A 25,778-nucleotide genomic window follows, 5' to 3' on the forward strand; every position below is an offset into this window, starting at 1 on the left:
TTAACTGGTAGCTGTTAAAAATATGGAGGATGATGCTGTAATAAGAGCTCAATACTGTTGTCTGGAGATTTCACCGTCATTACAAGTGTGTGTGGGAAAGAAATGGTTGCCTGTGCCCCGCAGGAAGCGACCTGTCATCGCCACCTATGGTGAGGGAAATCTGTGCGTCTGTGTGACCCTGTGCACGTCTGTCTGGGTCACCTTTAATGCCCACACTGCTCGCTGATGTGGATGCAAATGAATACCCGGATCTGTTCCCTTAAGCTTAAGGTGAAATAGTTGCTTTTCAACAGATTAGCACCTCCACATGGAGCTTTAAAAGATCTCCTTCCTTCATGTATGAATAGAAGAAGTGATATCTGAGGAGGATGCTGGAAGAAGGTGATACAAACTTTAAAACAGTGCAGCATCAGTTACTGAGATGCACAGTGTTTCCTTTTTCTTTTTTAATTTTTCTGGATATTTTGTTCCTTCTAATTAAAGAAGGCATGTTGTGTTGTATGTCAGGTTAGACTGTATATAAAAGATGGAAAAGACGGTCTGTAAAGCTGAAGCTGATCTGTTTTTATTGCTTTCTCATTTTTGAAACCAGATGTGATGAGAGGAAAACTGCCTATAGGGTAATAACCTGTCAATCATAAAGTAAGCTCAACCTAAAACATATCCTGCTCTGGTGTCCTTTTTGACACCAACTGGGATCATAATTAGAAAAACAAACCTTGTGTTGTATTAACTGAGACTTGAAACTAGCAGTTGAGACAGTAAGAGGCTGGCTTCAAGTTTCAGCCCTGGAATCGTTTATGTGCAGTCTCAGGTTAAAGTTAGTGATCTTTTTATAGGATGTTTATGGGGTCTTAGGGGACAAATAGAGACAAGAGCAAAGACTTCACAACTTAAAGGTGTTCAGTGTGGTGCCAAGCATCTGAACTACGGTGGCCTTTAACTGACACAAACAGATAAAACTGTAGACTATATCAAACACAGCATTATTCTGTTTAAGCTGACCAAACTGACCAACTATGAATGCAAACATCCTGAACAGAGGCTGAAAAAATCTAATGTGTAGCTCATTTAAAATAAAGCACCTTTTGTTCCAGGTGTGCTCGGCGCAGCGACACTTTCTGCTCCAGCTTCTGCTGCTCGCGCTCGGTCTGCGCCTCGGTCTGCATCTTGATCTTGCTCTGGTAGGCATTGAGCAGCTCCATCTCCTGCTGCAGCTGCTGCCTCAGGGCCTGGCATTCCGCTTCCCGGGCCTCATCCAGGGATGGGAGAAAGTAGAAGGGCAACAGGGACAGACAGGGCACAGGAAGCCAAGGGAAAGGGGCGGGAGAAGGGAAGGTTGGAGTAAGATGAGAAGCGAGATAGTGGGGGAGTAAATGAGGGCGGCGTGGAATGAAGAGAAAAGAGGAGACGAACAGGGAGGAGGAAAAATACTAGAACATAAGCAACAGGTGCAGAGAAAGGCTTCATATCCTCCTCCGTAAACCCAATTCTTCAAACTCGACCTCCTGCATTTTAGCAACAATAACTTTTTGTCCAGAAAATATGATGACATAAATTAACTTCTGTCTGCTCACCGCCTGAGGCCATCATCTCGTTGATACTCTGCTCATACTGCTCGGCCAGCATGGCCAGCTTGCGTGTCTGCTCATCCTTCAGGGCCTTGAGCACCGTCTTGTGCTCGGCCTTGGGCGTAACTTCCATCTGGTGGTGGCGGAGGGCCTTGTACTGTTTGGTCTGCACCTTACATGTGTCCTGAAACTGTTTCTTGATCTGCAGCTCCAAAACCTGCAGGACGGGACAGAGAAGCAGTGAGAGTGAAAAAGGGAACACTCTGGAAAGGTTAGAGGTCTAATACAGTCACAATCAAAGGGCACAGCTCCAGGCTTTGTTACCCCAACGGCAAATTAAAATGAAATTCATAGGTGACATATTCTTACGCCATATTCACAAATTAATTTGTTACATTCATGCTGCATCACAGTTTCATCAAAATCTAGTGGTTGCTCGTCACTTGCACCATCATAGAACTGGTTCCCAGTTGTATTTCAAAGGCGAGTTCCTTTTTTTTTTTCCTTTTATAGCTGACAGGGAAAAAAAGGATTTTAAATCAGGTAAGTTTTTTTCTTTTGTTTGGGCCTCTTTCTTAAACTTTACTCTTTGCAAAAAGAAAGGAAAGCAAACTGTGGCTACTTCCTGCATCAATTTGATCATTACAGACTCATCTGAGAGTGCATCATCTGTTTAAGCAACAACTTTAATGTTTGTTGTTTTGATTGTACTTTTTGTATTGTCCATTTTGCTGTTATTGAGAATGTTGTGGATGGAAACATGTGTGTTCAGCATGTGGAGCTGTAGTTATGTGCTCACTAACCGCCATGTTAACTGTATAAACTACAGTTTCCTTCAAAGTAAAAGCTGCACCTTTTTGAAACATGTTGCCTGCAGCACTGAGGCTCAACTTTTACTCTGAAGGGGAATGGTCTCCAGTTTGCGTTGCGTTTTTCACAGTTTTACTACCACTCAGCTGTTGGCAAGTGTTTGCAGACAAGTTGGCGTTTTCCATAAAAACTACAGGCAACCGTAGACCAAAACAACCAAACGAGAGCACCAGGGTCAAAGTGTTTGACCCCGATGGAGGATGAGCTAGTTTGAATAGTATGCATCTATGGCATGAATTTGAACACCCTGAGTTATTGCATTCACAAGATTTTCAGAAAACTTGACCTCTAACCTTTAGCTTGAGGTCAAGGTTGCAGAGATTTGAACTCTCAGAGTTTAAGTAGATGCATCTATGGTGTGAATTTGAACACTTTAGGTCACATCGTTCTTGAGTTATGGCCAACGTTCAAGTTTCTGTGGAACAGACGCCGAAGCCGCCGTGACGCTAGCTCGACTTTTTCTTCGAAACAGCCGAACTAAATAAAATTTGGCAGACTGACATGCATATGAAATTAATGCAGCCACAGATGCTGTTTTATAGCCACACGGATAGTCATTCATTCTACATTTACTTTAGCCTGTCTCGCAACAGAGATAGGAAGTGGAGCCACACCTCCCCTTTGCAACCGGAGGTGTTGCCCTCTGCTGGCCAATAATGAAAGCAGGTCTAAGGCACTTCCATGTTAGCGCTCTATGCTTACAATGTTTGTTCTCTGGCTCATTCCCTGTGATGCCAGATGTGAGATCCACTGGTGCACCTGTAGCATGTGTAACCATGAATGGTTCACACCTGTGCCACGTGTAGGACTGTGCCTTACTACGTTTGTGAACAATCAAAGTTTCTGAACTCTGATCACACCTCAAAATGGTAGAAAATGCACAGCTGTTATAGAAATATGCATATCTCTTGAAATAATTTTAAAAATTATTTCAAGAGATATGAAATAATTTTTAAAATTATTTCAAGAGATATGCATATTTCTATAACAATTTTAAAAATAATTTTTAAAGAACTCTGATAGAGCGACACTGATCCAGCTTAAAGTAGGAGTGCGGCATTGGGGTAACTGAACAGTACTTTCCCTTCAGTCTAGAATAATAATGTGTTTATAAAATGAGAATATTTACTGCGTCTGATCACCTTGAGCACTTTATGTGGCACCTCAGGGAGCAGCTCCTTGAGCTGAGACAGAGAGGCCGCCAGGAGCCACTGGAAGGATGGAGCTCTGCTCAGCATCAGCTGTCCAACCAGAGGGTTGATGCCAGGGAACTGTGACAAGCTCTTTTCTTCCTGGTGGAAGCAAAAGAAATAAACAATGACAAATCAGAATCAGAGCAACTTTGTCTATAGCAGGGGTGTCAAACTCCTGGCCCTGCCCCCTACTTCTGGTCCGCGAATTGATGTGAAAAATAACATACAATTTGGCCCTTTAAGTTACTTTTTTGACATTTCGCTTTCCCCTCCAAATAAAAGGGTAAACCTCTTAATTATTGTGCACACAGTCAATCATTTTGGTTGTGTTTTGGTCTCCAACCACTAGTTTCTGTAGTGTGACCGTAGAAATATGAAAACAGAACTGAAGGCTCACTTTCTAAATGTCCGTCCAGCTATCCTTTAGGAGTACAAATGGATTCCTTTAATTAGTCACAGCTAAAAAATACAAACATGCCCTTATTAAGAATGGAGTCGAAACACTGCTTTAGTTCACCACTGAACGGATGTGAATTATTCTACATTTTTCTCTACGAATGGCTTTGGTTTTGGGATTCGAGGCTCACCTGTGAGGGCATCACAGTCAGCCAGTCTCTATTCAGGAAGCTGAGAGGCTCTCTGTCACTGGACATCAGGCGGTGGAAGCAAATCCGACTGATGGACTTTGCTATTTCCAAAAGATCCGACACTATCAGCACCTGCAGGACAGAGTTCAGAAATGACTAGATCCCATTGTTCATTTTTTCAAAACTTTTAGTCTTTTTGTTTAAAATATTCATCCAGAAACCTCATTCATTTGATTTAAAATAAAATAGTCTTTTTTCTTAGGCTTCTATTTTCATGTAAATGGAAATAGACCCCAAAGTAGAACTGAGAGAACATGAAGACCAAACATCAGTTCAGCCATTTATACCTTTGCCAGCATTTTATGGGTAACTAAAGGATGTGCTCAGCATTTCTTTAGAAATTGAAAAGATTGGGTAAAACAAACAAATGAAAGATCAGTTACAGGCAGGAGTAACATTTGTTATACCTTCACATCCAGATCCTCAGACTTCATGCTGAACAGCACCAGAGATGAATAGACCAACACCAAGTTGTTGAAGGCTTCACTGGAAAATCTGCAGAGACACAATCCAGAGTGAGCCTTTGTGTATGGTACTAATGTTTAGCAGACATAAATCAGGACCTGCCTCACTTTGGAAGATGAAATCATCATATTTTAGGAGGTTTTAGGGTCAATACTTGGTTTAAGATTAAATACACTCTCCATGAGAGGCTGTAAGATGAAGTGTATGTGGACACCCACCCTCCTCCCTGACTGTCTGGGCAGTGGAGAATGAGCCAGCACAAGCTGTACTGAAGAGAGAGAGCAGTCAGCCTCATCACCAGCCCCTCACTGGCTCGCTCGTGACACAGTTCATCCTGCTGCTACACACACACACACACACACACACACACACACACACACACACACACACACACACACACACACACACACACACACACACACACAGAGTCAGTGTCAGTAAAAGTATGTGCATTTTTCTTAAAGTTGTTGCAGAGTTTATTGTTCAGCATTTCAACACAATACTCAAGAAGCTCATTACAGCTGGCGGGACAAAAAACACGAGGAAATCCACCCTCACAGCAACTAAGTGTGTACGTGTGTCTGGCTTCATGAGGACTGATCTGACTTTGAGACTCTGGGAGTGAGGCTGATGTAGCCAAACCTCCCTCTGAAGGCTGCCTGAAGGATAACACTTATTTTAGGGTTCAGGTTAGAAAGACCTTTATTCTGGGGGGGTAGTGCACTATGTTCACGTACCATGTACAAGTTAATCACAAGTAGGCGAACCACTAAAATCAGTGCATAATAACCTGTATTTATTAAAAATTTTTTGAAAAACAGGTGGGGGTTGGGGGAAACGTTCAGCCATAGAGGTATTATAAGAGACATGGTTTTCTGTTTTTAAATCAGAGTTGTATAGTGATTCTGTAAAAGTCATTTTAAAGTCCAGTGATCACCGAAATGAAAGTTACATAATGCTACAAAATAACTGAAATATTACACTGAAATGTCTAAAGACAACTTTTTTCTTTTTCCATATTCATTGAGTCTACTGTCATTAGATTTACATTAACATCTCTATATTATATCAGTTAGGTTCCTGCTTCTGTGTTTCCTGGTACCTGAATGACAATGGCGGTGCTTTCATCCACTGTGATCACCGTGTAGTTGTGGATCCCCCCGAGCATCTGCAGGGAAGGAGAGTGGCTCCTCTCCAGCACCGTCACATTGAACCTGCGACAGACACGTTTCACCGCACAGCTAAACAGCAGCTCACCATCGCTGGGAGGAAGAAACGTGATCAAAAAATGACCTCTGCTGTCTGAAGGTAAGGATAATCCATACAAGGCAGAGGCAGAATATTGACTGATTGACTTTTAGCTGTCAGGCTCATAATTAACTGTTAAAATGTCAAAAGTGATGCAGCAGAAGTGGAAAATATGTTGCCTGCGTACATGACACGAGTAAAATCTGTGATGTGCTATATGATTATAAAAAGAAATAAAAAATTATATATACTAAAATGTGAATGTTGTCTTTCCTTACCTATTTCTACTTTAATTTGATACCCCAGTAACAGACCCAAGTGTCCCCCAAAAGCTGATGCTTTTTTGGCAGAGAGGAGAGGAGAGGAGAGGAGAGGAGAGGAGAGGAGAGGAGAGGAGAGGAGAGGAGAGGAGAGGAGAGGAGAGGAACATAAATGTAGGATGAATGACTTCACTCACACTTAAATTTGCATTCAAAGTATTGGCCTGAGCACAAAGACTTGTGGACTTTGACCTACTCAAATCATGTAAAAATTATCCCGATGCTGGTTGGTCATTTAACTTGTTATTGGACTGCAGGTGTTTTTGCTCATTTGAACTCACCCTGACTCGAGTGTTTGCAGCAGCAGCGGACAGTTAAGAAGCCCCTCCGTCACAAATAACACGTATGGCACATTGTCCTCCAGACACCACAAGGTATTCTCTTTAGGAAAACAAGCACATTTAACAGGATCTAAACAAAAATATCTTCAATAATATCAATAAGTTGAATGTGGTGGCAGCTGACCAGCAGCACAGACGCTGGTGTTGAACGTTAGGTGGCTGATGCTCCTCTCCCTACAGATCGCAGACCACGGAGACTGGCCTGGATGGTCGTACTCAACCACCAGAGAGAAACAGGTCCAGGGGAAGTTGGGGCCAATATCCTGTTCGTACACCACCACACACACACTGTCAGGCACACTGGGAACAGGACAGAGTGTGAGAACAGCATGTTTAGTCATACTTATTCAGACAGCGTGACGAATGACCCCTAAACTGAAGATCACTATAAACAGCTATTACATGTATACATTTTGTTATTGCCAGAATATAAAATAATGCCATATTCTGGTTGTGATTTATAAGTAATTTGCTGAAATTAGGCTGTGATCTGGACTAAAAACAAACAGAAAAGAATTATACACTCAACATATATCTCAATATTTTCAATAGGCTCTTCTAATATATGTTTTAACATATTTGAGCACAAACCAGGATGTGAGTGAAATCCAAACTAAACAGTGAGCGAAAGATAATCTTAAAAGTGGTGTCACACACGACTCCTGGTCAAAATCTTGGTGCCAACACGTGCTCTGCTGCCCTTTGGAACTGAAAACACTCCTCTAAGTCTTTTCAGAAACACCCTCCTGAGGCAGCTCAAACAGTACCAACAAAAAAACCTGTAACAAATAACCTGAAGAACTTGTTGGCGAATCCTCATAAGAAGTTGATCATTAAAAAAGAAATCTATTTTTAAATGTTAATAACCTCAAACTTTATTAACCAGCTCTCTTTCCTTCTAGCTATCAAAATTCTATACATCTTGAAATCTGCTCGACAGTTTAGATGAATAAATGATTTTACCTGCTGACTACAGCGGCACCGTTCAGCTTTTTCTCATCCTGCTCTGGACAAACTGCAGCTGCACCTCAAACAACAAAAAACACAAATACAATTAACTGTTTGAAGTCATCTGTTTGCTTTATTTTTCTTTGAATATTGTTTTAATTTAGCAACCCTTTCTTCCACAGTGCTCTATTTTTTTTTTTTAGTGCTGCTGATAATGTGATGACTGACCTGGTCAGTGTGCTGCTCACCTGTAACCTGGTTCAAGCTGCTGATTATTGTTAATCTGCTGCCATCAGAGTCAACTGATACGATGATAAGAATCTGCACAGACAAATAAACGGAGCTCTTATTGAGTCTTTTTCACAGAAACATTTATGACTTCCAGCTACAACTTAGCTGATAGAATAATAGGACTGATGACACACACACACACACACACACACACACACACACACACACACACACACACACACACACACACACACACACACACACACAGTGTATTTTATCTCTTGTTTCAAACACTGACTTTATCTGAGGTGTTCTGCCCTTTCCTGCTGTTCAGCCACTCAGCCACCAGCTGCTGCAGCTTCTGCAGTTTGAGGCTGGGCTCTTGGTTCTTCTGACTGAGGTAGAGGATGATGTGCAGCCTCTTCAGCAGCTGCTGCAGACTCTGCTCTGCACACGCCTCAGCTGCCTTCGTCAGGTACTCTGTTGTTCATGAAGAGAACACTGTAAATCTCACAATACGGTGTCTATTTAATTTAAAGCTTGATGTAAACACTGAAACTAAAGTTAAGGCCTCAGAAATCCCAGCTTCTTGTTTTGAGTGATGGGATCCCAACTGATTGCATAACTTCTGTCTGGAATATTTACAGGAGATATTTCTGTATTTTGCCCCGGCTGTCTTTCACTGGCTCGACATGGACATCGCTTTCACAAAAACAGAAAATATACTATAATAAAACCAGCATCATCATGAAATTTACTTTGACTTAACCGTCCTGCTTTAACATTTTAAACTAACTTAATAAAGTTTGTCTGCTGGTATGACAGCAGTTCATACTGACCCAGACCCGTACTGAGGTCGCACTTCAGCAGCATCTCCTTAAATGTCACCAGCACATGGATCAGAGCCACCTGGTTGAAAAGCACTTCCTGATCTGCAACACAGTGGGAGAGGGAGTAGATAATTTACTTCCTTCAAATGTAGGTTTAATAGCTTAACCCAACAATATGCAAATGAAAACATTAATATGTCATTTACTACCTTTGATCAGTTCTGCAGTCTGTGCAGGGGACCTGCAGAGCGCCCTCTCCTGTTGTTTGAGGAGGAAGTGAGTTTGGTCTGGTGCCAAGCAGCTGAAGTCTTCACACCCCGGGAAGTTGAGCCCCAGCTGTCTGGCAGAGCTCAGACAAGGCTGAGCGAAGGCCAGGAGCTCACAGTAGGCTCGCTGCTGGCTGTCTGCACGAGGTTTAAATAACTAATTTTAAAAAAACATCCGAACCATCATCCTTTCCTCCTCCGCCCGACTACAGTTTGGTCAATGAGAAATGCACTCAAGCAACTTGACTTCAAAACAGAAGCGCTGCATTAAAAAAAGTAACATGTTACAATCAGTACTTGCAGTGATGTGTGCAATGTAACAAAACTCTAATTTTTTCCTCCTTTTGAAGTTTTTGTATTATTGACAAATGTTTTCAGGTCTCCATATAATCACCTCTAATAATAAATTTATCAGTCTAATCTACTGTATACATGTATATAAAAAAGAAACAACCGTTTAAAGAATTTAAGGACAAAAAAGTGTAAAATTACTTGACTGAAAGATTCAAATGGGAAAGAAAGTTGCAGCTATTTGTTAGTTTAGTTTTCCACCTGATAACGTGTGTCGCACCTGTAGCTTTGACCTTAACTACTTGGCTTTCCTGTCTCTGCTGTGGTTTTCCAAGGAGTTGACCCGTCCACGGAGCAGTGGGTTTTTCCTCTCTGGAAGCATTTCTGGAAGACGCAGCACTCGTGTTGGCTGGCCTCGCATCCAGTGTTTGATTCTGCACCAGAGAAGGCTGCAGCTGTGACGATGGTGTTTGTTGGTTCACCTCAGGCGCTGATAAATAAAAGGATGAGCTGAGGTAACGTACTTCTTCATTAGATTAAATTTGTTTTTCCAGCCACACATTTGCAGTCGTAACAAAAGTGGTCCAGGACTAGGGTTAACGCTCTGGATCTTCTGAGGCTCTTAACTATAAAAAAAATTATCTGCTTACCTGAGATCTCTAGAGCCTTCTTTGAAACAATGTCCTCTTTGATTAAAAAAAAAAATGTCATCTTGAATTAGTGATCCAAAGTTTATGAATGTATCTGGATTAAAAGATTAGCTGGAAGAAAGGAAATTGTTTGCTTGGATGTTTCTGTGTAGATTTTGGTTATGACCCTTCATTTACCTGCAGTGCTGGCTGGGCTCTGAGGTGGTGCAGTAATGGGAGCGATCTGCTGAGACCTCAGCATCATGAATGTGGCCAGGGGGTCGAGGTCCAGCTCTGGTGGATGTCTTGTAAACAGCAAACCTCTGTGACCATCTCTGGTATTTAGTGTGGAGGGGACAGCTTGCTCAGAAATGTGGGCACTCAGCTCTATATTATAGTCATTTCCTTCTCTGTTGGTGACTTTCTTATGAGCTGAAGAACAGGCTGCAGCTTCTGAGAACATCTTGTCACCAATGACATCTTTGGCGCTGATGGCAGCAGCTGGTTTCACGTCCTTATTCACCGTGCTGAGCGCAGGCTTCTGGGAGACGTTCAGAGATAAATCAACAGCAGTTTCCTTTTGGAGAAGAGCTTCAGTTGTGGGCTTTATTAGAATGGAGTCAACTGAAACCAGAGAAGAAGAAAAACTGTCAAAAATCTGTAGGAACAATCTCATTTGATGATGTACACAACAAAGCACAAAAAACCCCAGACTATACACACTTCAGCTGTGACTTTCCTTTCCTTTACCGCTGACCACATCCATATTTTTAGTTATTACAGCTGCTTTGTGTTGTTTGACCATCAGTCCAAAGGTCAAATATGTTGATTCTTTACATTTGCAAAACTGTAGTATCAATAGTTGATGCACTTATGCTTAAAAAAATAACTAGAACAAAAAAAATGAACCCTTTACTTGTAGGGGGTGGGCAGGCATTTCTGCTCAACCTGATGGATATTTTAAAGAGAGACAGGTAAGGCCTGTGATAGAGAGGGATATAAACCAGCTGCAGGTGAGCTGACATAGTTCCTTTATCTTTTCTTTATAGGGGTATTCAAAAATCACACTCATCCACGAGAGACCTTACCATGGCCCCCAACAATGCTGGACAGCCCTTTGGCATGCAAACCACTAACCACCACAAAGTGGTAATTGACAGAGGGGTCTGAGCCCCACCTGGGGGCGACTACTGCTTTGCATCAAAAAGAGGAAAAGCAGAGGTGGTTCTGGCATCTAAACAAGTGGCATCCACAAGGCATCCTAGGTGTTACAGGCATGTCTGACCAGGAAACCCAGCAGAGTCTGCTGTGGGGTTTCCTGTACATGTGAAGACATTTTGTCTCTCGGCTAGCTGGAACATCTACTATACACAGGCACCACTGTCCCGATGGTACTCACTCTGTAAAAACCAACACCACTCACCCTCCACGTGTTCAGGTGGCAGTTTGCTGAAATCTTCCACCGTTTCCTCTCTGGTGGAGGGAAACTCAGACTTCAAGCTCTCTGTGAACTCAGAGCAGCAGCTCAAAGATAACTGCAGGACTCCCATCTCCAGTCTGTCAGCAGTGCTGATAAAACTTTCTTTCTCCAATTTGGTAACTTTTAAGGCTTCCCACAGAGGCTGGAAGTCAACAGCTGACTCATAAATTTGAGGCTCTGTAGGAAATACAGGAATTTAGTGACACAGTTCACGTATTTCTAAATGTGATGGATTAAAGCTTCACTTAACAGAGTCATGCAAACCATTCAAATGTGGGACTCAACTCAAAAATTTAAAGTTTTCAACAAAAAAAAATTACAAGATAAAGAAAACGCCAAATTAAACAATGATTTTAAATGTGAGTATAAATCTGTCTCCACCAAAATGTTCAGTAGTAAATCCAGTGGCACAGAAGTAAAAATCACTTTAAGTCCAATCAAGACACAAAAACACCTCATTTCAAAATTTCCATGACAGCAACTTTTATTTGATTTGACTCATGCCACCTGGTAAACACAGGTTTCAAGTCTACATCCAAATTAAGGCTCCAGTTAGAGCTGCAAACCCATCAGAAATGCTTTCAGTAGATGGATGGATAAAGACACATGAGGTTTTGGGACCACAGTGACATCTGGTGGTCTCCAAAATCTTGCAGCAGCCTTTCAATCACTGCAGCACTTCAATGAGTTTTAAAGCCCTGAAACTTCATACTCAGAAGTGCTGCAGTAGATGCACACCAAATTTTCCATACTAATACATATTGGGTACTCATATGCTTTTAACTCAATGGTTGATATTTCTTGTATATTTCATAAAATATCACACAAACACTTCTGTATTTCTTCATTGTTCACTCTGCTGATTCCCTCAAAATCACTTTAATAAAACTGTCACAGTGAACAAAGCACTTTCTGAAGAGCCAGTGCCAGCTTTGGCACCTCTGTATTGTTAATTAATGATGAGTAAACCGAAGGTAATGTGGAAAATGTGTGGAGTGTTCTTTTCGTTGCAAAGTTACCTGATAACAGAAAGCCCACCACAAAGGCCGGGTGCTTCTCTGCCTTCCAAAGTGCCACCTTCATCTCTTTCTGAGCTCTTGGTGACACCAAAGATCTACACAACAGTTGTTATTGTTTCAAAAGCTTCTCTAAGTACAATGAAACAGGCATCAAACATATCTTCTCATCATGAAGGGAGAGGTCTGCACACGTCTGAACATCGGTGGCGTCCACTTCTGGAAGTTTTTCATAAGATGCGCAGTCCTCAAAACAGCTGCAATCCAACAGGTTTAACACCACAGTTAAACGGGGCCATAAATGCAGAAATGTTTATTTGCAGGTCTCAAAATGCACCTGAACATGTTGTTTTCTGAGATGGTGTCTCCCGATGAGCTCAGCAGAGGCTCAGCTACAGCAAGTGTCCTCAATCTGGACAACATGATGGTCAGCGTGGGTAAATGCCTCTTAAACTCTGCCAGGTGATTGACTGCAATGTGCTCTTCTGACAAGAGGAGGTCTTTCACAGAACACAAACATGTTTTATTAAGCATGACTGTTTTTCTTTAAGAAGATCAGACTCACATCTTTACTGTACTGTAGATGAAATGAGTCACCTTCGCTCTTATCCTGCAGCGTGATCTCGTCAGGTGTCCACTTAAAAAACGATTCCTGACATGGACCGTCGGTCTGTGAGTCTTTTAAAAGGCAAACATACAAATCTTCATCTAAATCCTGCAGTGAGACAGGATTAGAGCTGGGTATCACCTCCACACTGTCTTTCACATCAAATCTGAAATGCAACATAATTATTTACCAAATCTCTCCACAAATACCAAATTCAATGAATAAATTGTGTTTTAAAGGGAAAGAACCTTACAGGTGAATTTACTGGTTGTTTTTTTCCTCTCAGATCATCGAGTACAGACCCACCAATACTGAGTCTGCAGGTGGAGATAACCTGTCCTGTCAAAAAATTTAATATATGAACAAATTAACTCATATGGCAGGCAGAAGAAGAAAGAAGGCAGAGAACATGCTAAAAGTCAAGATTATCTTTAAAGTTTTACATAGCAGCATATTATTATTGGCTTTTATCACTGCTTAATCACCATCTTTCAAACTACTGCCTATTTTTTTCTGTACTCCAGGGGTGTCAAACATAAGGCCAGCGGACCAATTCAACTCAGATTTTTTAATATAGCACCAAATCACAACAAACAGTCACCTCAAGGTGTTTTACATTGAAAGGTAAAGACCCTAAAATAACCAGAGAAAACCCTTCCAATCAGACAACCCTCTAAGAGCAGCACTTGGTGACAGTGGGAAGGAGAAACTCCCTTTTAACAGGAAGAAACCTCCAGCAGAACCAGGGTCAGGGAGGGGCAGTCATCTGCTGTGACTGGTTGGGGGTGAGGTGAAGGAGACGGGAGACCTACTCCATGGCCATTCATACTACAAATGTCCAGTAGGCTATAAGTGGCCCACGATATAAAATGAGTCTGATACCTCTGCTCTACGCACTGACTACATAACCTTCATCAAGCCATCAAAACATTAAATATCTCTTACAAACCAAATATTGCAAAACACATCAACCTTTTGTGCTTCTGCATCAATACATCCCACAGAAACATTTGAATAAGGCAGGATGCACCAAGAGAGTACACATCAAAACACAAAACATACAAATGCACACAAAGCATTTGGCACTAAAGTTTTGGGACACCTGTACATGTGTTCCCAAATGTGTTTAGGATGGACGTGCATTTTAACCAAAATCTGTAACCATAAAAGTTTTATTTTTCGTATACCTCTGACCCACGGTGTCCTGTAGGTGTCTTCAGGTAACTTTAATGCTTTTTTCCTGCGTAACAAAAGACTCGCAGCTGTGCTATTAAAATGTAAACAGAAAAGATCCAGAGCAAAAACAGCAAAAGGCTGACTGATTCTTTAAAAGACCGGTGCAGTGAAGCAGACTTCAGCAAAGTGCTTCCTCCTGTGGAAGAGGACATGTAAACAGACTGAATGACACCATCAGGAGATCTGTGAGAGGAGCCGTCAACAAAAAGAACAAGATCAGGATTTTGTAAAGGTGAGGCCAGGTCTAGGTGTGCAGATAATCTGCAGGGCGGCGGCATCATCATGTAGTTCTCCATCATCAGCAGTGGGTAGGAGAGTTGCAGGGTTAAGAGTTGCATCGCTGCACTGTGATATTAGGCATGTCAAGCAACACGAAGTGTAGCGAAGCCATCTGGCAGCGGAAAGGTGGGAAGTTTTCTGTTCTAAAAGAATAATAGACACTGAATGTGGAACCATGACCGTCAAGTCAGAATAACCGACAATATCACGTGAAGCAAGGACAGCTTTCTCAGCAGCGGCCACGGCACGTAAACAGCCCTGCTGCAACCGCATCCAGGCGTGAAGAATAATAAGCCACTGGCCTCAAACGGTCGCCGTGTTTCTGTAATAAATCTGATGACATGAATCCCCCCTTTTCATCAACCATTTGAACAAACGGACGTGAAGAATCTGGAAGTGCAAAGCCTGGAGCAGTTTGGAGAGCCATTTAAAGCTGTAAAAGGCATCCTCCCCTTCAGGCGTCCAGGTGATGAGATCACGTGCAGCCAGATTCTTGCCGGAAATCATCCCCGAGAGAGGGGCCTCCACTGTAGAATAATTCGCAATAAAATTTCTGCAGTAGGAAGTCATACCCAAAAAAGACAGTTTGCTTTTCAGTTAGTGGCTTTGGAATTTTACACACGGCCTCCATCCTTTTTGAGGATAGGCACCGTGTTGAGTGGGAGATGATATGACCCAAAAAGGTAACTTGAGTTTGTGCAAACTGTAATTTGGACTGACTGACCTTGTAAATGCTGAAGTAGTTACCCGTTACCCGTGTAGTGCTGACAGCAGGAGGAGCAGGCTGGGTGTGTGAGAAGAAGCTGCAAGACTCTGAGCAGCGTTAGCAGTCAGCACTGGGGCCCGAGCCTCAGTGTGCAGCTGTCAGAGGTGCTGAGCCTTCTCCTTCCTCTGTTTGGTCAGCTCTCTCAGTCTCTCCTCCGTTGGAATGTGTGCAGCCCTTTTGCTGGACTCTCCTCCTCTGTCAGGATTTCTCCTATCTTAGAAGAGCTCTGCCATCAGGATATGCTGCTGCCTGAAAAACTCCACTACACAGTGTGTTGCATATCCAGAGTCACATCATCAGGCAGGTTAGTCTGGAATACTCTGCTCAGCTTACTGGGATGTCTCCCAAAGAGCTTAAATGTCTCAAAGTGCAGAGCAGCTCCTGCAGCATTTTCTCCCAAGGAAAGTGTGATGTTTTTTTTGTGTGATGTTGAAAACAGTCCATCAGCTAGTCTCACCATGTCCATAAGCATCCACGGCTCATGGGTAGACACACCTCACCCCCTTCACGGTGGAGCACATCGACACACTGCGCCCCCCCCCCTCCCATTCAGGAGGTAAGAGTTCATGTGTGTCCGGACGTCACTTTGCCGGCTGTCCGTCTGGACCTTTCACTTCATTCTCAAAAGCGCTTCAACACAATATCAACAATACGGACACTGAAACCCCCAAAACAAAAACATACTCAGAGCAGACAGCTCTCAGCTCCACCACACACACACACACACACACACACTGACACACGGCCCGCTGCCACACAGACACACATACACACAGACCGGTCTCACACACACACAAGGCCTCTCAGTCTGAACTCCACGGTGCACCTCTCCAGTTAAAACATGCAAAGACATAACACAGCACAAAAGCCTGCTCAACCAGTGATCATTAATGTAAATAATGCAACATTTTTCCCTTTAGCAGTCAATTGAGACCCTTTGTTTCCCACAAGTTCTTTATTTGAAGGCAAGATGACAGTTTTCTCTTTTCCTCGGGCCTGGGCAGAACTTACAATACTCCCAGAGAGCATCAAATTTATGCAGAAAAATCTCTGCTTACCTGAATTTGGCCGCGGCTTTGGTGCGTTCTGAAAAGCAGGTCATGTCTCCAGGTCTTTGGTACTGTCCATCTTTTTACCTCAAATCCCACTTCTGACACCATGAAATGTTGGTAACATTTTTAAGGGTCTCCATGTTCCTTTTGGCCGAAGGTCAATTAAACCTAATAATACATACATTTCAATTGATAATAGTAATCAAACAAGCAGTAAAGTTTAAATTATTATTCACATTCATTCCAAGCAGTTTCTACATCTGAGGAAACCCAGCAGATAGCATCCAGTCAGTCAGTCAAAAATTAAGTGGAATGGCCCTTTAGCCATTTCCCGAATCGGAAGCTGCAATCGGGAACCAACTTCAGCTTCGTAGCTACCTGGACAGCTAACCAAATCACCTCGCCTTCCCCACCGAAATAAATCCCGGAGGAGCTTTTTCCCCTTTTAACCTCACAGCTTCCCGCTGTGTTAGCTAATACGCCAGTAGCTAATGTGCTATGAGCTAACTCCGCTGCCACAATCTCGCATTTCAGAATAAAAAATAAATAAAACCTTAATTATCTCCTAGCAGGATAACTTTACTGCACAGGTAATGCCATGAATGAAGAATATTTAACAGAACGGCTTACAGCTCTTACCTTAGAGAAGCTCTGCGGTGCAGATCCACCGGCTGCATCACGAGCACCCGAACAGACCCATTAAGGTCACGTGACTTACGGTACGTACCAACAGCCAAGTACTCTCGGGGGTCCGGGCGATGTCAAAGCGTCTGAACAGACGCTGTACGAAGGCTGTATGCACCGAAAACACGGCGAATAGCGGAGGATTTCAGGTTAACAAAAAACTCTAAAAGTCTCCGACATCAGGTCTGAAAAGCTGCTAAATCTAGCGACAAAGTCGGTAAGTTAGCAACACTGGTCAAACCCTGCAAATGTATTTACAATAAAATGAACACATGTCACGTGACAATCTAATTTTCATAATGCAATGTTTACCGTAACCTTGGTTACGTCGTTAGAATCTTACGTCACCTTCACGGCCCCTGATGGTAACATCAAAGCTTTGATGTTGCAACATGTTGCAACATCAAAGCTTTGATGTTACCATCAGGGGCCGTGAAGGTGGCGTACCTATAAGTAACCACGACAAACTTCAGCAGAACACTTTAAGTCGAGGAGTGAATTTGTAAACAGCATTCGAGCATTCAAACATTTAAAGATGTCTAAGGCGGCACTTCAGAGGAAACAGAGAAAGACAAAGACGGAACAGGAGTTGCAGGGCGAGCTCGATGAATTCACAGAGGTGAAGAGCCAACTCCATGACCTGAAAATTAGACACAAGGATGCGCAGCGCAAAGTCCATGAACTGGAATGTACAAACTACGACACGCAGCGCAAAATCCGTAAACTGGAAGCTACAAACAACGACGCGCAGAGCAAAATCAGTGAACTGGAAGCTTCAAACAAGGACGCGCAGAGCAAAATCTGTGACCTGGGAGCTACAAACAAGGACACGCAGCGCGAAATCCGGGACATGAAAGGTACATACAAGGCCGCGCAGAGCAAAATCTGTGACCTGGAAACTACAAACCACGATGCGCACCGCAAAATCCGTGAACTGGAATTTACAAACAAGGACGCGCAGCGCAAAATCCGGGGCATGAAAGGTACATACAAGGACGCGCAGCGCAAACTTCACGAGACTGAGGAAGAAGCTAAAGGTATGCAAAAATTGTTTGAAGAAGTCAAGCAAAAAAACGAAATGCTTAAAGAACAGGAAGCTAAACACACAATGGTGCAGTGGAAACTCAGTGACCTGGAACTGACACACAGAGACATGAAGCGCAAACTTCAGGACAAAGTCAAAGAAAAGGCAGATTTGCTAGACAACTTTAATGAAGAACAGCTAAAACATGAAGCAGCGCTTATAAAAAAGGAAGAAGAGAAAAATCTAGAGATAGCTGGTTGGCGGGGAGGGCAACATTTGATGGAACTGTCATCAGAGGGCTGTACGAGCGAATTCGGAAGGATGAGGAAATGAATAGATGCTTGCAAAAGAAATTGAATGAAGCCCTGCAAACAAATGAAAAAATGCTTAAAGAGAAGAAAGAAGAGGAAGATAAATACAAGGAGTTGCAGAGCGAGCTCCGTGACCTGGAAGTGAAACTTCAGGACGCAGAGAAAGAAAATGAAGAAATGCATAAAGAAAAGAAAGAACAGGAAGATAAACACAAGGAGTTGCAGAGCGAGCTCCGTGACCTGGAAGTGAAACTTGAGGACACAGTGAAAGAACAGGAAGATAAACACAAGGAGTTGCAGAGCGAGCTCCGTGACCTGGAAGTCAAACTTCAGTATACAGAGAAAGAAAATGAAGAAATGCGTAAAGAAAAGAAAGAACAGGAAGATAAACACAAGGAGTTGCAGAGCGAGCTCCGTGACCTGGAAGTCAAACTTCAGTATACAGAGAAAGAAAAGGAAGCAATGCGTAAAGAAAAGAAAGAACAGGAAGATAAACACAAGAAGTTGCAGAGCGGTTTCGTGACCTGGAAGTGAAACTTCAGGACACAGAGAAAGAAAAGGAAGCAATGCGTAAAGAAAAGAAAGAACAGGAAGATAAACACAAGGAGTTGCAGAGCGAGTTTCGTGACCTGGAAGTGAAACTTCAGGACACAGAGAAAGAAAATGAAGAAATGCGTAAAGAAAAGAAAGAACAGGAAGATAAACACAAGAAGTTGCAGAGCGAGTTTCGTGACCTGGAAGTGAAACTTCAGGACACAGAGAAAGAAAAGGAAGCAATGCGTAAGAAAAGAAAGAACAGGAAGATAAACACAAGGAGTTGCAGAGCGAGCTCCGTGACCTGGAAGTGAAACTTCAGGACACAGAGAAAGAAAGAAGAAATGCGTAAAGAAAAGAAAGAACAGGAAGATAAACACAAGAAGTTGCAGAGCGAGCTCCGTGACCTGCATAGCGAGTTTCGTGACCTGGAAGCGACACACGGAGATGTGCAGCGCAAACTTCAGGACACAGAGAAAGAAAATGAAGAAATGCGTAAAGAAAAGAAAGAACAGGAAGATAAATACAAGGAGTTGCAGAGCGAGCTCCGTGACCTGGAAGTAAAACTTAAGAACACAGAGAAAGAAATGAAGCCTTGCTAAAGAAGCTCAATAATGCCAAGGAAAAAAGTAATAAGATCTGCCAAAAACAGACAGAACTGGAAAAGAAGTACACAGAGTTGGAGAACAAGTACGAAACCCTGCTACGGAACCACACAAGGCTACAGCACCAACACCTGTACACTAAGAAATAAATGAAGGAGGACACACTCTATGACAGCCTTTTTGGCTGAGAGGATTAAAGATGGAGGAAGACATCTCCCCATCCTCCTCTCTCTCTTTCCCTCTTTTCCTTACCCTATCATCCCCAACCTGTTTATTCATCTTTGAGAATACAGGCTAAGGAGGTAGGGTAATAATAATAATAATAATATTACATGTAATATTATATATATAATAATAAAGGAAATCATATGCCATCTAAAACAGTTATTTGTGGATGTCTACTTTTTCCCCTTTGCTTACAGTCTTTGTGCAACACTAGACTAAATGCTTACCACACAAATATGAAAGTTGTATAAAATCTGGTGACCAAAAAGCATTTTTATAGTTTGAAAATGATTATGCTAATCCTTATGAAAATGACCAGAATTATAGATTGCACTCATACTGGTTTGGACCATTACTGAATGTAAGATTAAAATGAATATAACTTATCTAAAGGTTGAAGTCAGGTGTGTTGAGCTGGCTTTCACAGAATGACACTAAAAAGAATGCAGTCATCGAACATGCCAATCAAACCCTCCAAACCTCTCATGTCTGATGTGATGATTAGGGTGTTTAACACATTATTCACATTTAGCTTCTTTTGCACACAGAGTCAACCTATTATGTATTTGAACACATTAAAAAATCTTAAAGACGGTGGCAATGGATGTTAATAGCATTAAATATTTAGGTATCAGAATTCCCCTTTCATTAAATGATTTGTTTCATGCCAACTACAGTAGAACGCTGGATATAATTAAGAAGGATCTTGAACAATGGACGGCTCTGCCTCTGTCCTTCATTGGCTGCATTGAAACTATTCGCATGAATCTCCTGCCAAGATTACTGTATTTGTTCCAGATGTTGCCAATTGGAATACCAAAATCTATGTTCACAGATCTGGATAAAATGATATCAAAATTTATATGGCAGGGCAAGCGCCCCCGTATAAAATATAAAACACTACAGAGAAGTAAGATAGAAGGGGGGCTTAACCTTCCAGTTTTAAAATATTATTTCTGGGCAGCACAATTAAAGCCTTTAATATCATGGATACAAGGGGATTCTCACACAAGATGGCTGAACATTGAACAAACAATGTGCACTGAATCATTATTGCCATTTTTGGACATACCAATAGAGGAACAATCAGTGTGGACTAGAACTACATTAAACATTTGGAACAAAGTACAAGTTGCATTTAAGTTACCAAGAGATTTATCAACATTAACAAATATTGGTCATATTAAATCCTTCACTGCGAACTCCTTAGACAAATGGGCTGATCAGGGGCTCATGTTTTTACATCAGTAAATCAACAGTAATAACCTTATATCATTTGAAGAGTTATGTGGGTATTTCCATCTCCAGAAAAGTGATTTCTTTAGATATCTACAGTTACGTTCTTTTCTGACTACACAGAGTGGGAAAGAGTATTAAATCCCTCACCTATAGAGAATATTCTAATTCAAATCCAAAAAGGTGAACGGGTTAAGAAATTCATAACAAAGTTGTATTTTTCTTCTCTCCCCAGCCCTTCCTTTTTCCCCTGCTTTGCTGCTTTGCTGCTTTAGAGCCTCTCTTCACAGAACTTCCGAACTGGAATTTATAATTATGGATCTGGTCAGCTGGTCTCTCAACCAGAGGTGGCAAAAGTACTGACATTCTGTACTTAAGTAGAAGTACAAGTACTTGTGTTAAAAATACTTGGTAAAAGTCGAAGTACTGGTTCAACTTCTTTACTTAAGTAAAGTAAAAAAGTACAGGCTCTGAAATTTACTCAAAGTAAGAAAGTAAAAGTAGCTCTTTGGGGGACATTTCTACCTGCTATTTTTGTGTAAAGCTAACTGAACCTTATTATATATTATTGTAATAATATAAAATAATACATGAGAACACAAACATTATTCCAATCTAAATTTGCATTCTAATGAATGGACTCAGCTTGAATCACAAATTGTGAAAGGGAATTTAAGCACAGCTCTATTCTCTGTGTCCTCCATAGTAGAGGGTGACTGTGCCTCCACATAAACACAAACATGAGGATACTCAGGGTTACAGTGGGATTCAGAAGGTGGAGGAACCCTAAGATCAGCTGTAGTGGCTCTGCATGGGGAGAAGAACCACAACTTTCTATTGTGAGCTCCAGTAAATGATGTTGGTGTGCAGGCTGTGATCAGCTGACCTGCTGCTGCTGCTGCTCTGAGGTTTACTGCTCTGTGTGGATGAAGTGAGCTCACAAAGATGTAACCCAGTATTTCACAGCTATCTGAGCTGATCTCCTTCCCCTACACTGACAGCATACAGGCTACAGAAATGTTGGATTCAGTGAATGAATCTCAGCATCAGCAGCTTTGATTCAAACTCATCTCTGCTGCACTGATGTAATCTGTAACTCTGACCATGAACACAAAGTGCACCAACACAGAGCTTTACTGTAAATACAGTACAAGATAACCTGTTTATTACGTACTAAACTGTAGTATTTTCATACAATCTTTGAATAACACAAAGTCAGCATACTTCAGTTTATTTTCCAGTCCTTACCTTTAACTCTAACCTCTCTTCTTCCTCTCCTGTCCTCTTTCTCCATCTCTGAGTGAACTTCTCTCTCTTTGCTCTCCCTGAAATACAGCAGCTCTTCTTTTAGCTAGCAGACACACTGTGTGACAAACTGCACACACTTTGTGTGTTTGCTGATATTTGTTGAGCATTTAGAAACGTTGCATTTACCTGCCACACGTTACTCCCTTCATGCTCGCTCCTCTTCAGTACCCGCTAGCTAAGCTGTTTATGTCCCGCGAGCATAACTTACGGACTCGGTCCGGCCCGCTGTGACCCCTGATTATAGCGCTATAAATGAGACATTAATTATATGGGTTTGTGTATTTAATCCCTTTGTACCCGATAAGCCCCGGTGATGGAGGATACGCCAGTACGATTGTCTCTTATATGTTAATATTCCTCCGTTTAGGCTCAGATCGCTTGATGACTGACGGCGCACTGACCGGAAACGCAAACTTCTCCCTGCCGTGTTAAAAAGTAACGAGTCTGTTTGAAAATGTAAGAAGTAGAAAGTACCGATACTTGTGTAAAAATGTAGGGAGTAAAAGTAAAAAGTAGTCAGAAAAATAAATACTTAAGTAAAGTACAGATACCTAAAAAATCTACTTAAGTACAGTAACGAAGTATTAGTACTTCGTTACTTCCCACCTCTGCTCTCAACACCATTGTTTTGATCAATTTTTCACCATGAGGAGATTGGGGGAAGGAGAACCCTATTCCCTCTTTATCAATTGACATTCCAGCTGGCTACATTATGGATTCCTGTGTGGTGTGGAAGATGACGTGCCTGGCCGTATTGTCAATGGAATACACACACATTTGGCTTATTGACACTGGGGTTTCTCCGAATTGGACCGGGAGATACCTGGTTTGTCGTTGCAATTCAGGAAGTCTAGGCAGCTGTCTGGCCTTGGTAAGGCTGCTTATGACGGGAACGCGGGAAGGGTACAGACTCAACTCAGACTCTGTATATCTGGAGCTGATTCTGAGGGGTAAGATCTTGGAGATGTACGTATCTGTTTCTGGCACGGCGAAGGAACGAACCAAGAAGATTCGGATGAATTGGATTTTTCGCCACAGAGAGGTGCCAGTAAGACTGAAGGCTGTCAACAATTTAATCAGTACAGTCTGTACCAAAACAAGTCATAGAGTCAGGAATTTGGCTCCCTGACGTCCTTGGACTGCCGCTTATCAACTTGTCTCCGGATGTTTGTAAACAGATGCTCTACCCCCCCCCCCCCCCCCGCTGTCCTGTCTTCTTCTGACCTGTGTTGGACTGATCTCCCTGACCTAGCTGCTGATGAACTCTACATCTTATCAGAACTGTTAGCTGAGGAGGGAGTTTGAGTCAGCCCCACAGTAACCCGACCCCCCCCTCGCCTCCGCTGGCTCCCCTGTCCATCCCTCCCCACCCTAGTGCTCCCATGCTATATGTTTCTGCTCTGTCGCAGAGGTTTTTGTAACCTTATACTGTGTATGTGTGTATGTATACAAAGTATGAGATGATTTTTTTCCTCACTCATCCCTATATGTTTTCACTATGTTTTCTGTTTTTAATGGCAGCGCCTCCAGAAGGGGGGGCAGCACGGCCACAGTTCACCTATAGCATAGCTGATAACTCTATAACTAAACACATAAACACCGCCATGAGAACTCCCATGATCCTTTGCTCTGACGCTAAACCCAGTGTGCAGGCTACGATACAGAAAAAAACAAACGTATTTTTAAGTTGTGCTGTTTCCACAGCATGTTTCTGTGCTGACTTTAGACTCTTTGTGCAGGCAAGCAGTTAGAAGATATGCCCTATGGTGCTGAAAGCTGGTGTAGATGCTTTTGGGTAAAATAAAAAGTAGTTTAAGTTTATTTATCCAGGTCAAAAGACAGGCTTAACCATCAAGTTGTGGATTTTAAATCGTACATAGGAGTGGGGAGTGATCATAGGAGGGGTGATACAGAAGATTATGGTATCATTCAATGCACACTGTGGTTAAAGTGTGTGAAAAACGCATATCTTTAATGATTAAATGATCTTCTACACTCCTTAGTGTTTTAGGGAAATAGCTCCTGATGTTATTCAACTCCTCCTGTCAGGGGTTCTTGTCGAACTTACATTTGATCAAAACAACGGTGCATGTGAAGTTTTTGATTCTTTATGAATAAAAACAATTTAGGCCTTGCATGACTGAGACTTTGGGGCTTTTTAGGGACGTACATCTATTTGATACTTTATTGATCCCACAATGGGGAAATTACAGTTAACAGAACACCCATCCAAGAAGACAAACAGAACAAACATGGGGAGATAGGTGAACTGTGGCCATGCTGTCCCCCTTCTGGAGGCGCTGCCATTAAAAAGACAGAAACAATAGTGAAAACATATAGGGTTGAGTGAGGAAAAAAAAACTCATCTCATACTTTGTATACATATGCACATACACAGTATAAGGTTACAAAAACCTCTGCGACAGAGCAGAAACATATTTGCACATTTAAAGCCAGGATAGCAATATGGTGGGTAAGGTCAGGGTCAGGAGGGGGTGCAGACGGAGATGAGAGGGTGGGGCAATGTGAAGCCAGATGCCAGCTCCTAGCCAAAACAGTTCACTGATAGTGAAGGAATTTCATCAGCGGCGTGGTACACCAGATCCAGCTTCACAAATCACAAAGTGGAGTGGGGTATACTAATCTAAACCTGTGATTGTTTTACTTTATGTTCTGACTTTATCGAGTCAAATTTATAATGTTGAATGTATGAGAAACTAATGCCATGATTCCTTTTCACAGTGATGACGGGTTTATTATTATTATTATTATTGAATAAAAACAGACTATTCAAAAGTTTTACTGTGGATTTAAAAAAAACAGAAACTAAAGTAACACACACACACCACACACACACACACACACACACACACACACACACACACACAACACACACTGGTATTGGGAATGAATAGTTAAAGTGTACATGGATGAGTGCGACCTCTTTGTACCTGAAAATTTAGAGTCAGTTAGTGTTTTTAAAGAAAATGCAGATGTGATAACAAATAGAACACAAGATTGCTCTAAGAACCCCCCCCCCCCCACCTTAGATAGGAAATACACGCTATTGCTTTAACCATAGTTTTTGTTTGTTTGGGCATAGTATTGTGATGTTTTATGAATGAAAAGATGTTTAAACATATATTGCACTGTGTTTCCATGAGGAATGCAGAGTTAAAAATGAGCAGTCTGTACAGTTTTTAACATTGATTTTTATTTCAACCCCATAAACAAAAAATACAGAGAATGTATACATACACATCCTGTGGTTTGCCTAGCCAATAGTTTTCCACACACACACACACACACACACACACACACACACACACACACACCACACACACACACACCACACACACACACACACTGGTAATTGGGAATGAATAGTTAAAGTGTACATGGATGAGTGCCGACCTCTTTGTACCTGAAAATTAGAGTCAGTTAGTGTTTTTAAGAAAATGCAGATGTGATAACAAATAGAACACAAGATTGCTCTAAGATAGTTTTCCACCATGAGAAGCTCTGCTGGTAAGTCCTCAAAGAAATGCTCCTCCCTCAGTTCATG

The 25,778-nt window shown here is 42.0% G+C and overlaps 1 protein-coding gene across 4 annotated transcripts in view; it reads right to left on the bottom strand.

Moving 5' to 3' along the window:
- LOC115786271 (protein shortage in chiasmata 1 ortholog-like) overlaps positions 1 to 25,778 on the bottom strand; it is a 233,130-nt gene that overhangs the window by 3,133 nt on the left and 204,219 nt on the right. Inside the window, exons 2-23 of one of the 4 annotated variants that reach the window (XM_030738351.1) lie at positions 13,207 to 13,292; positions 12,944 to 13,119; positions 12,684 to 12,846; positions 12,350 to 12,603; positions 11,274 to 11,507; positions 10,049 to 10,474; positions 9,872 to 9,907; positions 9,502 to 9,711; positions 8,874 to 9,068; positions 8,674 to 8,766; positions 8,133 to 8,314; positions 7,852 to 7,924; positions 7,619 to 7,676; positions 6,780 to 6,955; positions 6,596 to 6,695; positions 5,849 to 6,008; positions 4,965 to 5,086; positions 4,689 to 4,776; positions 4,222 to 4,353; positions 3,584 to 3,733; positions 1,578 to 1,788; positions 1,086 to 1,253 (exon numbers count right to left, since the gene is read on the bottom strand). In XM_030738351.1, the coding sequence (XP_030594211.1) occupies positions 1,086 to 1,253; positions 1,578 to 1,788; positions 3,584 to 3,733; positions 4,222 to 4,353; positions 4,689 to 4,776; positions 4,965 to 5,086; positions 5,849 to 6,008; positions 6,596 to 6,695; positions 6,780 to 6,955; positions 7,619 to 7,676; positions 7,852 to 7,924; positions 8,133 to 8,314; positions 8,674 to 8,766; positions 8,874 to 9,068; positions 9,502 to 9,711; positions 9,872 to 9,907; positions 10,049 to 10,474; positions 11,274 to 11,507; positions 12,350 to 12,413 (2,878 nt within the window). In that variant the 5' untranslated portion in view covers positions 12,414 to 12,603; positions 12,684 to 12,846; positions 12,944 to 13,119; positions 13,207 to 13,292. Of the gene's footprint in view, positions 1 to 1,085; positions 1,254 to 1,577; positions 1,789 to 3,583; positions 3,734 to 4,221; positions 4,354 to 4,688; positions 4,777 to 4,964; positions 5,087 to 5,848; positions 6,009 to 6,595; positions 6,696 to 6,779; positions 6,956 to 7,618; positions 7,683 to 7,851; positions 7,925 to 8,132; positions 8,315 to 8,673; positions 8,767 to 8,873; positions 9,069 to 9,501; positions 9,712 to 9,871; positions 9,908 to 10,048; positions 10,475 to 11,273; positions 11,508 to 12,349; positions 12,604 to 12,683; positions 12,847 to 12,943; positions 13,120 to 13,206; positions 13,293 to 25,778 lie in introns of all 4 variants that reach the window. The other 3 variants (XM_030738352.1, XM_030738350.1, XM_030738348.1) reach the window with 3 other exon arrangements.

This window comes from Archocentrus centrarchus, chromosome 9, assembly GCF_007364275.1.
Source record: "Archocentrus centrarchus isolate MPI-CPG fArcCen1 chromosome 9, fArcCen1, whole genome shotgun sequence".
NCBI classification, from domain to species: Eukaryota; Metazoa; Chordata; class Actinopteri; order Cichliformes; family Cichlidae; genus Archocentrus; species Archocentrus centrarchus.